The sequence below is a fragment of the Oncorhynchus kisutch genome, linkage group LG26, assembly GCF_002021735.2.
Source record: "Oncorhynchus kisutch isolate 150728-3 linkage group LG26, Okis_V2, whole genome shotgun sequence".
Lineage (NCBI taxonomy): Eukaryota > Metazoa > Chordata > Actinopteri > Salmoniformes > Salmonidae > Oncorhynchus > Oncorhynchus kisutch.
In genome coordinates this window covers 3,644,362-3,660,908 of record NC_034199.2, presented here as the reverse complement: position 1 = coordinate 3,660,908, position 16,547 = coordinate 3,644,362, and the positions used below count along the sequence as shown (strand labels likewise).

Genomic DNA, 16,547 nt, shown 5'->3' with positions numbered 1-16,547 from the left:
TTCTGTCCAAAAATGCAGAAAAATTAATCCATGCTTTTGTCACTTCTAGGTTAGACTACTGCAATGCTCTACTTTCCAGCTACCCGGATAAAGCACTAAATAAACTTCAGTTAGTGCTAAATACGGCTGCTAGAATCCTGACTAGAACCAAAAAATGTGATCATATTACTCCAGTGCTAGCCACTCTACACTGGCTTCCTGTCAAAGCAAGGGCTGATTTCAAGATTTTACTGCTAACCTACAAAGCATTACATGGGCTTGCTCCTACCCATCTCTCTGATTTGGTCCTGCCGTACATACCTACACGTACGCTACGGTCACAAGACGCAGGCCTCCTAATTGTCCCTAGAATTTCTAAGCAAACAGCTGGAGGCAGGGCTTTCTCCTATAGAGCTCCATTTTAATGAAACGGTCTGCCTACCCATGTCAGAGACGCAAACTCGGTCTCAACCCTTAAGTCTTTACTGAAGACTCATCTCTTCAGTGGGTCATATGATTGAGTGTAGTCTGGCCCAGGAGTGGGAAGGTGAACGGAAAGGCTCTGGAGCAACGAACCGCCCTTGCTGTCTCTGCCTGGCCGGTTTCCCTCTTTCCACTGGGATTCTCTGCCTCTAACCCTATTACAGGGGCTGAGTCACTGGCTTACTGGGGCTCTCTCATGCAGTCCCTGGAAGGGGTGCGTCACCTGAGTGGGTTGATTCACTGATGTGGTCATCCTGTCTGGGTTGGCGCCCCCCCTTGGGTTGTGCCATGGAGGGGGTCTTTGTGGGCTATACTCGACCTTGTCTCAGGATGGTAAGTTTGTGGTTGAAGATATCCCTCTAGTGGTGTGGGGGCTGTGCTTTGGCAAAGTGGGTGGGGTTATATCCTTCCTGTTTGGCCCTGTCCGGGGGTGTCCTCGGATGGGGCCACAGTGTCTCCTGACCCCTCCTGTCTCAGCCTCCAGTATTTATGCTGCAGTAGTTTGTGTCGGGGGGCTAGGGTCAGTTTGTTATATCTGGAGTACTTCTACTGTCCTATTCGGTGTCCTGTGTGAATCTAAGTGTGCGTTCTCTAATTCTCTCCTCCTTTCTCTCTCTCGGAGGACCTGAGCCCTAGGACCATGCCCCAGGACTACCTGACATGATGACTCCTTGCTGTCCCCAGTCCACCTGACCGTGCTGCTGCTCCAGTTTCAACTGTTCTGCCTTATTATTATTATTCGACCATGCTGGTCATTTATGAACATTTGAACATCTTGGCCATGTTCTGTTATAATCTCCACCCGGCACAGCCAGAAGAGGACTGGCTGTTTTGGGTTTTAGGCTGGGTTTCTGTACAGCACTTCGAGATATCAGCTGATGTACGAAGGGCTACATAAATACATTTGATTTGATGTTGCGTGAGTTGGAACGGGTGTTTTTCTGGATCAAAACGCACCAAGTAAATTGACATTTGAGATATAACGACTGAATTAATCGAGCAAAAGGATCATTTGTGATGTTTATGGGACATATTGGAGTGCCAACAAAAGAAGATCTTCAAAGGTAAGGCATGAATTATATCGTTATTTCTGACTTTTGTGTCGCGCCTGGCGGGATGAAATATGATGGTCTGTGTTCGTTTGATGGGGTGCTATCCTCAGATAATAGCATGGTTTTCTTTCGCCGTAAAGCCTTTTTGAAATCTGACACAGCAGCTGGATTAACAAGAAGTTTCTTTAAACCTATATATAACACTTGTATCTTTCATCAATGTTTATGATGAATACTTCTGTCATTTGATTTGGCTCTCTGCCATTTTACCGGTTATTTGAGACAATGCATTACTGAACATAACGCAGCAATTTAAACCGAGGTTTTTGAACATAAAGAGACACTTTACTGAACAAAACAAACATTTATTGTGTAACATGGCATCCTGGGAGACCAGGGGAAGATCAAAAGGTTAGTGATTAATTTAATCGCTATTTCTGACTTTTGTGAGCCCTCTCCTTGGCTGCAAAATGTCTATGATTTTTGTGGCTAGGCGCCGTCCTAACATAATCGCATGGTGTGCTTTTACCGTAAAGCCTTTTTGAAATAGGACACTGTGGTTGGATTAACAAGAAGTGTATCTTTAAAATGGTATATAATACTTGTATGTTTGAGGAATTTTAATTATGAGATTTCTGTTGTTTGAATTCGGCGCCCTGCAATTTCACTGGCTGTTGACGTGGTCGCAAATGGGTCTTCCAAATGGACAATGACCCCAAGCATACTTCCAAAGTTGTGGCAAAATGGCATAAGGACGACAAAGTAAAGGTATTGGAGTGGTAAAGCCCTGACCTCAATCCTATAGAACATTTGTGGGCAGAACTAAAAAAAAGTGTGTGCGAACAAGGAGGCCTACAAACCTGACTCAGTTACACCAGCTCTGTCAGGAGGAATGGGACAAAATTCACCCAATAGATTGTGAGAAGCTTGTGGAAGGCTACTCGAAACGCTTGACCCAAGTTAAACAATTTAAAGGCAATGCAACCAAATACACTCAATTAGTATGTAAACTTCTGACCCACTGGGTATGTGATGAAAGAAATAAAAGCTGAAATAAAATCACTCAACTATTATTCTGACATTTTACATTCTTAAAATAGAGTGGTGATCCTAACTGACCTAAAACAGGGACTTTTTACATGGATTAAATGTCAGGAATTGTGAAAAACTGAATTGAAATGCATTTGGCTAAGGTGTATGTAAACCTCCGACTTGAACTGTATATATAGTCATCATAGATTTTGTCAATCAATCCTACCAGCGTATTTCGAAGATGGCCGCCATTCCTTTCAATGGGAAGAAACTGCATTGATTTTGCATGGCCATAACTGAATAAATTATTGGTGTAATAAGACCAATAATTGCTTAAAATGTGTTACAATGAGGACAACCCAAAATGATGGCCCATGCAAGTTATATGTATTTCGCTAAATAATTACCAGAAAAAAGTGTTAATACATTTTGTAGCCATTTCAATTACATAAAAAATAAATAATAATATTTAGCTAAGCAAGTTAGTTAAGAACAAATTGTTATTTACAATGGACGGCCTAACGGGGAACAGTGCATTGTTCAGGGACAGAATGACAGATTTTTACCTTGTCAGCTTGAAGATTCGATCCAGCAACCTTTCAGTTACAATGCTCTAAACACTAGGCTACCTGCCGCCCCTGAAACACTTAGAAAATGTTCTAGAAGCATTCACTGATATATAATCATTAAAATGATACAATAAAATGTTGATGTGAAACCTGTCCCATACATTGCACTATGAGATCCCATAGGAACGCATTACATCCAGCATAGAGGTACCCATTCTTGCAAAATGCCTTCATAATGAGTGCACACATGTTGACAAAGCTAGGAGAAGTGTAAACAATGATGCCTAGCTATTGTGGATTTAACCATAGGTTAACCATTTCCCAACACGGCCACAAACCAGATCCACTGGTTTTAATAATAGGTAGAATATGCCTAATGATAATTAAATATTTTAGTTATGCAGATAACCAATTCAGCCAGGTTTGCTAAATATCTCATCTTGGTAAAAATAGATTAGCAAAATGCTTCAAACACAACTGTTTTTGGTCTGTATTTAGAGCTCTAATCTGTATATAAAAATTTTAAAAAGACGTTTTATAGTGATAATGATGTGCCACCAGAGACTGGTGAGGGTTGTCGAGGGCATCAGCAATGGTCTAAATGCACAAAGGCTGGCTATTTGTTTATTTTAGTAATCCCCCCCCCCCAAATATCCAAATTGGTAGTTACAGACTTGTCCCATCGCTGCAACTCCTGTACGGACTCAGGAGAGGCAAAGGTCAAGAACCATGCGTCCTCAGAACCACAACCCTGCCAAGCCACACTGTTTCCACACTGCTCGCATAACCAGGAAGCCAGCCGCACCAATATGTCAGATAGGCTAAGGTTTTTCTAATCACCAATGGCCTCATTTCTATAACATTTGTCAACCAGCTGCTGAACTAATGGCTGCCAAATTAGGTAACATCACTAAATAACTTAAGGTTGAAGGTTAGAGAGCATAAGTTTTAAATCATGATGGTCAAGGACAGAAGTTAGTTAAAGGTTAGATAAAAAATCATCACAAATATTATTTTTTAGAGAATGTGTTTACCTAAATCTGTGTGAACTCAACAAATGACATGGCACACATTTCATGCTAGCATTGCAGGTGACAAATATAAAACCAACATGATACCAGATTTGGATCTCTTAGTATTATTTCCCACTAGGCCATGACCAATTTTCCTTAAATAAATGTGTATTTCTGCTACATCTAACATTGGCTGTTTCATAAGATTAGTCAGTCTAGGTAATCATTAGAACATTTCCCAAACCCCATGGTTTTTAAGATGAGCTGCAACCAATAAAATGTTCAACTGTTGTTAAATCGCATGTGAACATTCCACCTTGTCTCAAGTGTCCTTTAACAGCCTTCAAAAGATTATTTTGCATAATTTCCCATACAATCAATCAATATATATAAATGACTATAAAAGTGAACACATTTTCCAGAAGGCCCATGGACTAATAGGAGGATGGAGAGTTTGAACAGGTAGATTTCATCACAAGTAGCTGCTTAATGTTTATACTCACGTGGCATCTAGCAGCGAGATATTGACACGCACCATACAACTGTGAAATGAAAGATACATATTGGGAAAATGAAAACCAAAGCACAAGCTGACAGACAACTTTTCACCTCAACAATGGCACCAGCATTTGCCCATAACACAAGCACGTTAGTGTCTATTTACAAATATCTGGCATTTATGAGGGAAATGCCGAGTCTAAAAGTTAAAAGGGACAGTTAAATGTTAAACTTCATAATCATAATCTCCTGCACCGCCCCAACATCAACATGCACTACATGACCAAAAAGGTATGTGGACACCAGCTCATCCAACATCTCAATCCAAAATCATGGGCATTAATATGGATTTGGTCCCCCTTTGCTGCTATAACAGCCTCCACTCGTCTGAGAAGGCTTTCCACTAGATAGTGGAACATTCCTGCAGGGATATGCTTCCATTCAGCCACGAGCATTAATGAGGTCGGCACTGCGTTTTCCTGGCATCTGCTAAGCCCAGATTCATCCATCGGACTGCCAGATGGTAAAGCATGATCAGCGTTTCCACTACTCCAGTGTCTAATGGCAGCGAGCTTCACACCACTCCAGCCGACTTTTGGCATTGCGCATGGTGATCTTGGGCTTGTTATGCGGCTGCTCAGCCATGGAAATCCATTTCATGAAGTTCCTGACGAACAGCTATTGTGCTGACATTGCTTCCAGAGGCAGTTTGGAACTCGGTAGTGAGGACAGGCGATTTTTACGGGCTTCAGCACTGGGCGGTCTCTTTGTGAGATTGTGTGGCCTACCACATGGCCGGCTGAGCAGTTGTCGCTCCTTGACGTTTCCGCTTCACAAAAACGGGATATATTTCTGTTTTGAGGTCAAAACAATGGTTTCCAATGACGTTAACCAATTATTCGAGATTTAGTAGGCAATGACTACTCACAATTGGTCAAAAATCACACGATGCACACAGAGGAGGTCATTTGACTACAAAAACACAATTTTTCACATAGTGGTTGCTCCACTAAAAGTTTTGCGATTATGCTGCGGTACTTAGAGGTAATTTGTGGTTTAGTACGATACCCTGCGTCACCACTTCATTGCTCCAGAACAGCGCATGGGGGAGTTAGAGCACTAATTATGCTTTTGGGTCCTACTGTGTCTCTAACTGACAATGAATGGGTGACATAAACCTAAATAGAAACTGATAATTTCACATGGACTTCAGTATAACTTCCTAAAACTGGTTGTTAGACTAAAGGTTATTATTTTGTTTTGCTCTTATTGAAGTACACTCCCAACTGGTCACATTGTACAGCACCTAAGCGGCGCAACGGTCTAAAACACTGCATAGCTGTGCAAGCCGTGTTGCTACAGATGTTGGTTCAATACCTGTGCTGGCCTCGACTGGGAGACCCATGAGATGACGGTTGGTTTTTCTCCCTCTAAAAACATAACTAATTCTAAAATAATAAACTAGCTTTATTTACAAATTAGTAACAATGTCTCACCCAATGTTCAAGAATTGCCCCCCCCCCCCCCCGCTCATTTTACGTTATTTGAAAACGAGATCTCCAAAATAGTTGGTTTTTAAACAAAGCAATTATTATTATTCATTTAGAATTATATAAGAAACACTTGGATATTCTCACAGATATTATTAACCCTGTTATTAGCAGGACTATATATATATATATATATCATGGCTCCCAAGAGGCGCACAATGGGATTGCCTTGCAGTTCTCCAGCTGACGAGTAACTTAACTAGGCAAGTGAGTTAAGAACAAGGTCTTATTTACAAGGACAGCCTACTCCTTCCTATCCGTCAAGGAATTTAACCTCGGTCTCCCGCGTATGACAGAGTGATTCTTTAGCTAAATAACATAGTACTGTGTAGCCTACTCCCGACCGTCACATTGTACAGTGCCATATTTGCCATTCCATCCTAACGGAAACCCAAGGGGTTTTAGGTTTTTCTTGAAATATAAATAAATAATATTGCCTTGAACACCATAATATGAATCAAATTAATTAAGCAACATTTCTTTAAAAAAATTATAATAAATCAGTCCAATATACTGTTCAAACCAAAAAAAGGTATGAAATTCTCTAGTACAGCCACTATTGAAGGCTATCAAATGCTTCAAAGATGCCCTCTGGTGGTCAAACTAGCACTAACCAGCATTAAATGGTGGTTGGCACTTATAATGTGAAATAGAATCTTTTAAACATTTGATAGCCTTCAATAGTGGCTGTACTAGAGAATTTAAAACCTTTTTTTTATAGGAACATCGTAAATGGGACAGATTTTTTATTTTAAGAAATGTTGCTTAATTTGATTAACATTATGGTGTTTAAGGCAATATTATTTGTCAAATTGGACTTCGCTTTGTGTTCCGCGTGGAAGGAAATTTGCCACAAAAAAACATGGAGTGTGAATGCGGCACAGAGCACGAAGACCGTACCTAAAAGAGGGGTTACTTCGAAAGCATGGACGTGGTTTGAGTATGAAAAGTCTGACACAGACTAGAAAATCAATCTCCGCAAAATACGCCGCAGGCCGGTCCCGTCAAAAGGCTCAAACACCAATAACCTCTTAACACCTACGCAAGAATCATGTGAAAAAGTAGGGAGAGAGTCTACGGATGAAACCCAAAAAAGTAGGGTTGAGTGCTCAAAACAAACCCGACTCAGACGTTGCAAGAGGCTTTTGCCCGCGGCACACCATATGGCAAAGAATCATGAAGATAACAGCTGTCATTACAACTTACATCTGCAAAGACATGTCCCCAATTTACAAGGTCGAGAAACGGGGGTTAAGTGAGTTGGTAATAACACTCGACCCAATATCTTTTATTTGTTGAGTGTAATTCAAAAATTTTATAAGAAATAGGCCTTTACGTGTGGTCCTTTTATATAAACAATTTATTCATTGAATTTACAGAAAGTGTATATCGTGATATGTTTCGTTATCGGGATATGACATTTTGGCCATATCGCCCAGCCCTATCCTGGAGATTTTCAACTTGGAGTCCACCTGTGGTAAATTCAATAGATTGGACATGATTTGGTAAGGCACGCACACGTCTATATAAGGCCCCACAGTTGACAGTGCATCTCAGAGCAAAAAACAAGCCATGAGGTCGAAGGAATTGTCCGTAGAACTCTGAGACACGATTGTGTCGAGGGACAGATCTGGGGAAGAGCACCAAAATATTTCTGCAGCATTGAAGGTCCCCAGGAACACAGTCACCTCCATCATTCTTAAATGGAAGAAGTTTGGAACCACCAAGACTCTTCCTAGAGTTGGCCACCCGGCTAAAGTGAGCAATCGGGGGAAAAGGGCCTTGGTCAGGGAGGTGACCAAGAACCCGATGGTCACTCTGACAGAGCTCTAGAGTTCCTCTGTGAAGATGGGAGAACCTTCCAGAAGGACAACCATCTCTGCAGCACTCCACCAATCAGGCCTTTATGGTAGAGTGGCCAGACGGAAGCCACTCCTCAGTGAAAGGAACGACAGCCCACTTGGAGATTGGGTGCCTTTTGGCAAAGGGCTCTCAGATCATGAGAAACAGGATTCTCTGGTCTGATGAAACCAAGATTGAACTCTTTGGCCTGAATGCCAAGCGTCACATCTGGAGGAAACCTGGCACCATCTCTACGGTGAAGCATGGTGGCAGCATCATGCTGGGCGGATGTTTTTACGCGACAGAGACTGGGAGACTAGTCAGGATCAAGGAAAAATGTTTGCGGCGTTAAAGTAGAGAGAGATCCTTGATGAAAGCCTGCTACAGAGCGCTCAGGATCTCAGACTTGGGCGAAGGTTTACCTTCCAACAGGACAACAACCCAAAGCGAAGACAACGCAGGAGTGGCTTCTGAACAAGTCTTAATGTCCTTGAGTGGCCAAGCCAGAGCCTGGACTTGAACCCGATGGAACATCTTTGGAAAGACCTGAAAATAGCTGTGCAGCGATCCAACCTGAAAGAGCTTGAGAGGATCTGCAGAGAACAATGAGAGAAACTCCCCAAATACAGGTGTGCCACACTTGTAGCGTCATACCCAAGAAGACTCAAGGCTGTAATCACTGCCAAAGGTGCATCAACAAAGTACTGAGTAAAGGGTCTGAATACTAATGTAAATGTTCTGTATTTTTAAATGCATTTTGAAAAAAATCTAACCCCTTTTTTTGTTTTGTTATTTATGGGTATTTGTGTGTAGATTGAGGGGGGGGGACAATTTAATCCATTTTAGAATAAGGCTGTAACTAGGGATGCACAATATCAGTAAGTATATCGGAATCCGACTATATTAGCTAAAAATGCCAACATGGCCCTATGTCTATTTTAACGGCGATGTACAAAACCGATGTCAAAGCTGACGTGCATACCTATATAATGTAGGTACATGGTGTAATGATGCCACGTACAATTTTGCGCTACACATGCAACACAGCATTCATAACCTAGCCCACGATGTCTGCTGTGTGGATTGAGCAGTCAACAAGTCGAGCAGTCATTTGAAAGACCGTTGTCTCTCTGACATTTTCTTAAAGGCAAAATCCAATAACGCCAAGATAATGGAATTAATTGCCCTTGACAATCAACAATTCTCTGTCCTGGGTGATGTTGGCTTCGCCGACTGGTCGAGCTATTTTTCAGATGTTGCCCTACCGGAGTTACACAGTAATAGCGTCACTGCTAAAAAGCTTCACGACTGACATTTGGACAAGCGATGTCAGCCCCATGAGCATGCTGAGTCTGACAGCACAGTGGGTCGTCAAGGATTTCGAATTGAGGAAAGTCGTATTGCACGCTCATCAATATGCTGGTTGTCATACCGCTGCTGCCATTTCAATGGCATTTGAGAACATTTGAAACTCGTAAACATGAACACACTCCAAGCTCTATTCGAAAAAACTGACTGGAGAAATAAGCTCATCAACTGCGTCTGCAGCAGACGTGATACCCTCTGTCATGGCATTGAAACGCCTGCTCAACAAAACTGTTGACAAAGGCTGTGAACAAGCGATTCGGTGGCATTCTCTTTACTGTGTCGCCACCATGCTCGATGCTATGTACAAGGACCACTACTTTGATGCAGATAAGAAACAGGATTAAAGTGAAATGTTAGACACAGCTGGACAAGATGGAAACAGACACAGTGAAAGTGCGCACCAAGGAAGAGAGGTCACAGACAGAGAGCTGAAACTTCACTGCTTGACATGCATGATGAAATCCTGGTTGAGAATAAAACGAATGAACAACGAAACAGCACAGCTAGTAAGTGAAAGAAATAGGTTTTGTTTATGTAAATGCAATGTAAATGCAAACAAAATATTTTTGTCAGTGTGGTGTGTGTAACCTTTATTTAACTAGGCAAGTCAGTTAACACATTTTTATTTACAATGACAGCCTACCTGGGCCAATTGTGCGTCGCACTATGGGACTACCAATCACAGCCGGATGTGATACAGCCTAGATTTGAACCAGGGACTGTAGTGAAGCCACTTGCACTGAGATGCAGTGCTTTAGACCGCTGTGTCCATGTGTGTGTGTTAGCTACTTAACTTTACTAAATGCTTAAGGCAGCAAATAATTTAAATATCGTTTTTCGTAGTTTTTTTTTGTTGGCAAGGGGAATATCAGAATCAGCCAAAAATGCCATATCAGTGCATCACTAGCTGTAACGTAACAAGATGTGGAAAAAGTCACGTGGTCTGAATACTTTCCAGAATGCACTATATAATAACAGAGAAGCAGCAGCACTGCGAGTGATGTCAATATGCGTGTGTGACCGCATGTAGGAGGGGGGGGGGGGGGGTGTAAATTGTCCAGGTAGCCATTTGATTAACCATATCTTATGGCTTGGGGGTCGAAGCTGTTCAGGTGTCTTTTGGTCACAGACATGGCACTATGGTACCGCTTGCCACGCATCAGCAGAGAGAACAGTCTATGGCTTGGGTGAATGGAGCATGATACTTTTTTGGGCCTTCCTCTGACACCGCCTGGCATAGAGGTCCTGGATGGTGGTAAGGAGTTCGGCACCAGTAATGTACAGGGCCTTAAGCACTACCCTCTGCAGCGCCTTGCGGTCGGATGCCGAGCAGTTTCCATACCAAGCAGTGATGCAGCCATTGCTCTCAATCTGTACAACATTGAGGATCTGAGAGCCCATGACAAATCTTTTCTGCCTCCTGAAGGGAAATAGTCGTGAAGAGGACACAACACCTGTGTTGGTGTGTTTGGACCATGGCCCGCTATACTACAGCCTAGTCACTGTGAATTGGGGCACGTTTGGCCCTTAGTTTCCTCTAGTCCAAAACAAGATTATTTTTTATTGCTCACATTGAGGGAGAGGTTGATGTCCTGGCACCACATTACCATGTCTCTGACCTCCTCCCTATAGGCAGTCTCATCATTGGTGATCAGGCCAACCACCGTCATATCTTCTGCAAACTTAATGATGGTGTTGGAGTAGTGCGCAGTCGTGCGTGAACAGGGAGTACAGGAGGGGACTGAGCACGCACCCCTGGGGGGCCGCCGTGTTGAGGGTCAGTGTGGCAGATGTGTTGTTCCCTACTCTTACCACCTGGGAGCTGGCCGTCAGGAAGTTCAGGATCCAGTTGCAGAGGGCGGTGTTTAGTCCATGTCCTTAGCTTAGTGATGAGCTTGGAGGACACTAAGGTGTTGAACAATGAGCTGTAGTCAATGAACAGCATCCAGACGTAAGTGTTCCTTTTGTACAGGTGGGAAACGGCAGTGTGGAGTGCAATAGAGATTGCGTCATCTGTGGATCTGTTGGGGTTGTATGCAAATTGGTGTGGGTCCAGGGTTTCTGGGATGATGTGAGCCATGACCAGCTTATTTTTTTAACCTTTTATTTAACTAGGCAAGTCAGTTAAGAACACATCCTTATTTGCAATGACAGCCTAGGAACAGTGGGTTAACTGCCTTGTTCAGGAGCAGAACGACAGATTTTTATCTTGTCAGCTCGGGGATTCGATCTTGCAACCTTTCGGTTACTGGCCCAACGCCTAACGCTCTAACCACTAGGCTACCTGCCGCCCCAAATCATTTCATGGGTAAAGACGGAAGTGGTCATTTAGACAGGTTACATTGACGTTTAGGCGCAGGGACCACTGGAAGGGGAGTGAACTCAAGTAACCCAATATTGAAAGCGCTGACAATATAGACCTGTTAACAGAGATACAAAAGGCGGAAATATCAACTTATCATTTATGATGAATGTAAAATCACTTTTAGGTAGCTGGTCAACAGACAACTTTACATGTCAAATTTGCTCTCATTCAGTGCTGTATGGTACTGCCCGACAATTTTTTTTTATAATAATAAAAACAAAAAATTTCACCTGCCCAAAGCAGAATCCAGTATGACTGCGGTAGAACTTCATTGCCCCCTAGAGGCCGCACAAGAGGATTTGATGTGGAATTGTGTAAAATGTTATTTTTTTAACAGAAAACTATTGGCAGTTTAAACATTTAAAAAATGATCTCCATTTGTCAGACCCCTAGAAGTTATGTCATTCAAATTTATTGTATTCTGTTGTTGCTTGCAATATTCATAAAAACATAAAAGGTACTTAATATTTTCGCCGAACACCTGTAGTACCTCCGGATGCCTAGTTGAATACCCCTGGTGTAAAGCTTCATACGCATCGCTTGCAATGCGGTTTCGGAAACATTTTTAAAATGTCATAAGCGAGAAATATTTTAAAATACAAAAAAGACACTTACTGTACACAGTTTAAGTTGCACGCGGCTGTGTTTTGAAAAACACAATTCATGCTTCCAGCCGAAGTACGACATTTGAGTGCAGCAGAAGGAACTACCGTACACTGGCTGAATGCATGCGTTATTCAAAACACAGTGCTAAAATTGCAAATAGTAAGTACATTTTTTTGTACAAATGTAAGTTCCAAAAGGTTTTCAAAATCATATCGCAAGTGATAATTATTAAAGTATCTAACCTTTAAAATGGAGTGTGGGGATTGTAGTCCACATTGAGCTAGCTGTGGTCCATAGTTTCAACAGAGAACCCTAGGGATGGCTGTATACCCCCTTGGATTCTCGAGAGCTAACCAGGTACAATATTATTTTATTTGTTTTGAAGAACAAGGGCACAATCTGTATAGCACATAGTTTTGAAAGCTACAGAGAAGAATGCGATGTGTAGACTGTCCGGACTCATTATTTGGGCCGACATATCATTAACATGTCATTAGTCAGGTTGCATGCAAGCCTGAGTGCCACACAGTGAGTTGCTGACATACAGAAATATGCAGGTACCCAGGGAGCCAACCAGGTGGTCTTACCTGATCTAGTTTCCGTGAGCGGAGGGCATGGGAGGCTCTGTGGTACTGGGAGGTGAGGTAAAGGCACTGTGCTAGCCAGTAGATATCCTGGGGGTCTTCTGTGAAAGGTACAACATCAGTTAAATAGACTACTAACTTACCCTCTATAGTAACTAGCCAGACGATCTCATCAAATCAAGAAGATTTACTCACCATGAGACAGGGATGCAATCTTATCTGCCCAAAATAAAGCGCTTTGATACTGTTGCTGCAAACAAAACAGACAGGAAAGGCAGCATGAAAGCAAACATTCTGAATGTATTAACTAGAAGTATGAAACTGATACTGTCAGGAGCTGTCAATACTCACTGATACAAGTTAACAGTTATCTAGCCACCCTCCAAGTAGCCCAAGAATTTAACCAGAATCTGGGTTTACAGGAGACGTTGAATATGGCAATTCCCCTTTAAGCCCAGGAAGCAGCCATTCAACTTGCCATTCACCAGCTTTTCAAGCAACTATCGTCATATTACTGCCGTCACACCGATATGTACTTCCAAAAAATTTTTGAAATAAAGTTACATGCAACCAAAAAAATGCATTGTCTGGAAATAATCTAAGTATTGTTTTTGACTTAGTACACATGCACCAAATCCACCTCTTCAGCACCTCCTGCAATATTAGGAGAGAAATTAAAATATAGAAAATAGAATTATAAACTGGGTGGTTCAAGCACTGAATGCTGATTGGCTGACAGTACATATGGTATAAAACATTTATTTTACTGCTCTAATTACGTTGGTAACCAGTTTATAAGCCATAAGGATATTATGCGTTGTGCCTAAGAATATCCCTTAGCCGTGGTATATTGGTCATATACCACACCTCCTCGTGCCTTATTGCTTAAATATACAATCACTGTAAACATACTGTATATTATCTACTTAATCCACTTGTATGAAATAATATTGCATTCTGTGTAGTACAGGTGAAACAGATTGATATGACATTCATCCACTGTTGTAGGTGATAAAAACAGACCTGTATCTAAGAGACGAGATGCTCAAATCTCTGCCCCAACAATGGGAGTCATTGTCCCAGATGCGAAGGTAGGAGACAAGCTTAGGTCCAAAATAAGCCCATAGAAATATAGTGTGCTTATTTTTGACAAATTTTGACCAAAGTGAAACCTCTCGTTTCACCTCTTCCTCTCTGGATAAAATAAATCTTCCCTGCTGTTGGATCAGCTGATTTTTTAGGTGGTTCAGAAGAGGTGGATTTGATGCATGCACACCTGGTGAAAAACAATACCAATGCAGTTGCATATAACATTTTATTTAAGCCTTTTTTGGAAGTACATACCAGCCATGACGCAAGTAATGACTAAAGTCGATCAGCAAAACGCCATTCTTGGTAAGTTCCAATCGCATTTTGACTTTAAGCTTGAAAAGCTGATGAATGGCAAGTTGAATGGTTTCGTAAGCATAAAGATCTCATCTTTCATATCAGCGAGAAATAATTAAAAATGTTAAATTGATACAATAAATTAAATGTATTTAAAGCCCTTTTTACAGCAACAGATGACACAAAGTCCTACACACCTTAATAGGGTCAGTTTTCCCAAATGGCATTATATCCGTGTTACAGTACTTGTTTACGGAAAACAAGAGGCGACCACCTGCGCTAATGATCCATCTAGTGTAAGCGTAACTCAGGAAGTGTAGTTTCGTCGGATGGAGGCTAGCCATAGCTGTATGGATCTGTGCAAAACTGCTACAAGTGTAACTTAATTGAATGATTCTCCCTCACTAATGAATTAAGGGCCATATGTTTTGAAATCCAGATCGCAGGCGATGGTTGACGTGTCTAAACGTTAACACATAGCGTCGGGATTGTAGTTCAGATAAGGCAGTCGTGGGCGAAGTTAACGGACTGTAGGGAGAAGGCAAAATGCCGCCTAGAGTTTAAGAGCTATGAATGGGGTAACTAGCTACCGTAGTCCAAGTACATAACATTACAGTAGTAGCCAACAACGTTAACTAGCTCAGGCCACTAACTTAGTACCTAGTTAGCTTCCCTGCTACCTAAGGTTAGCATGTTGATATCTAAGGAGCTACCTAACGCAAGTGTGTTACACATCTGGAAACTGTAGACTTGTCATTATGAACAATTCACTTAGCTAGCTAGCCGGTACAATAAATTACGGCAATCAGACAGCGGCAAGCTAGCCAACTACCAATTTAGCCTATCTACTCTGCATTTCTTACCTGATCAATGTAGTGTCGTACACGTTGTCGAAGTCTGTCGAGATTCATTGTGATTGTCCTAATGCTCCCTTTATACATCAAGGCGTAACATTTTCATTCAGCGACAAATAAAATAAGATCGCTAGTAGTAACGCGTAAACTAGCTACGCAAGAAAACAAACAAAAAAAGTCCGCGGTCTTCTTGCAGCGGGAGTATCACTTAAAATACTCCGCAAGGAACTCGACCCTTTGATCAGGGTTCCGGTCATTTCAGAGAAAAAAAATCCCACAATATTTGATTTTATTACAGCAGAGAACATTTTAGCGTTTATCTTCGCGTGTACCACAATTCAAACGGTTTAGAAAAGTCAATAATCATTGCTTGCTAAACTGTTTTTGAAACATGTGCTGATATGCCCCTTATGTTTCATATCAGCGAGAATTAATCTTTGAAATAAAAACGACACACTAGCCATTCAACACAGGCTGTGTGTGCCTCCAGTTGACAAACTACACTTCCGCCCCAGTTATGCTTACACACAGGTGTTAGGAGCATGTCTTCCATAAAAAATATACATTAAAAAATGAATGTATCATGGAGATATGGTCATGTGGGAACAACCCTATGAAATGTTAAATTATTACACACCTTTTAATATAATTTTTTTAATATCGCTGATCAAATTATATTGGTGGCATACTTTGTAAACAACAGCTGTAGACTTTTCCAAAAATGCAGAGTTAAAGATAAAATGAAACATTGAAATAGTGACACATGGAATAAATACAGTGAATAACAGATAAGAATGAGTAAAAATAACATGGCTACAGTGAATAACGAATAAAAATAACAAGTAAAAAACATGGCTACATACAGCACCAGTACCAAGTTGATGTGCAGGGGTACAAGGTAATTGAGGTCGCTATTTACAGTGCCTTCGGAAAGTATTCAGACCCCTTGGCTTTTTCCACATTTTGTTACATTGCAGCCTTATTCTAAAATTGATTTAAAAAATACAAATTAACAGCAATCTACACACAATACCCCATAATGACAAATCGAAAACAAGTTGAGAAATGTTTGCAAATGTGTATATATACAAATAAATTAAAATTGATGCATCCTGTTTCCATTGATCATCCTTGAGATCTTTGACAACTTGATTGGAGTCCACCTGTGGTAAATTCAAATTGTTGGACATGATTTGGAAAATCACACACCAGTCTATGTAAGGTCCCACAATTGACAGAGAAAAAAAAGAAGCCATAAGGTTGAAGGAATTGTCCGTAGAGCTCCGAAACAGGATTGTAATGAGGCACAAATCTGGGGAAGGGTACCAAACAATGTCTGCAGCATTGAAGGTCCCCAAAAACACAG

At 41.4% G+C, this 16,547-nt stretch overlaps 1 protein-coding gene across 3 annotated transcripts in view; it reads right to left on the bottom strand.

Moving 5' to 3' along the window:
- LOC109870917 (cell division cycle protein 16 homolog) overlaps nt 1-15,412 on the bottom strand; it is a 37,782-nt gene extending 22,370 nt beyond the window's left edge. The window contains exons 1-4 of one of the 3 annotated variants that reach the window (XM_020461619.2): nt 15,191-15,412; nt 13,137-13,191; nt 12,945-13,042; nt 4,632-4,670 (exon numbers count right to left, since the gene is read on the bottom strand). In XM_020461619.2, the coding sequence (XP_020317208.1) occupies nt 4,632-4,670; nt 12,945-13,042; nt 13,137-13,191; nt 15,191-15,268 (270 nt within the window). In that variant the 5' untranslated portion in view covers nt 15,269-15,412. The remainder of the gene's footprint in view (nt 1-4,631; nt 4,671-12,944; nt 13,043-13,136; nt 13,192-15,190) is intronic. The other 2 variants (XM_031805845.1, XM_020461621.2) reach the window with 2 other exon arrangements.
- Nucleotides 15,413-16,547: the final 1,135 nt, after the last annotated feature.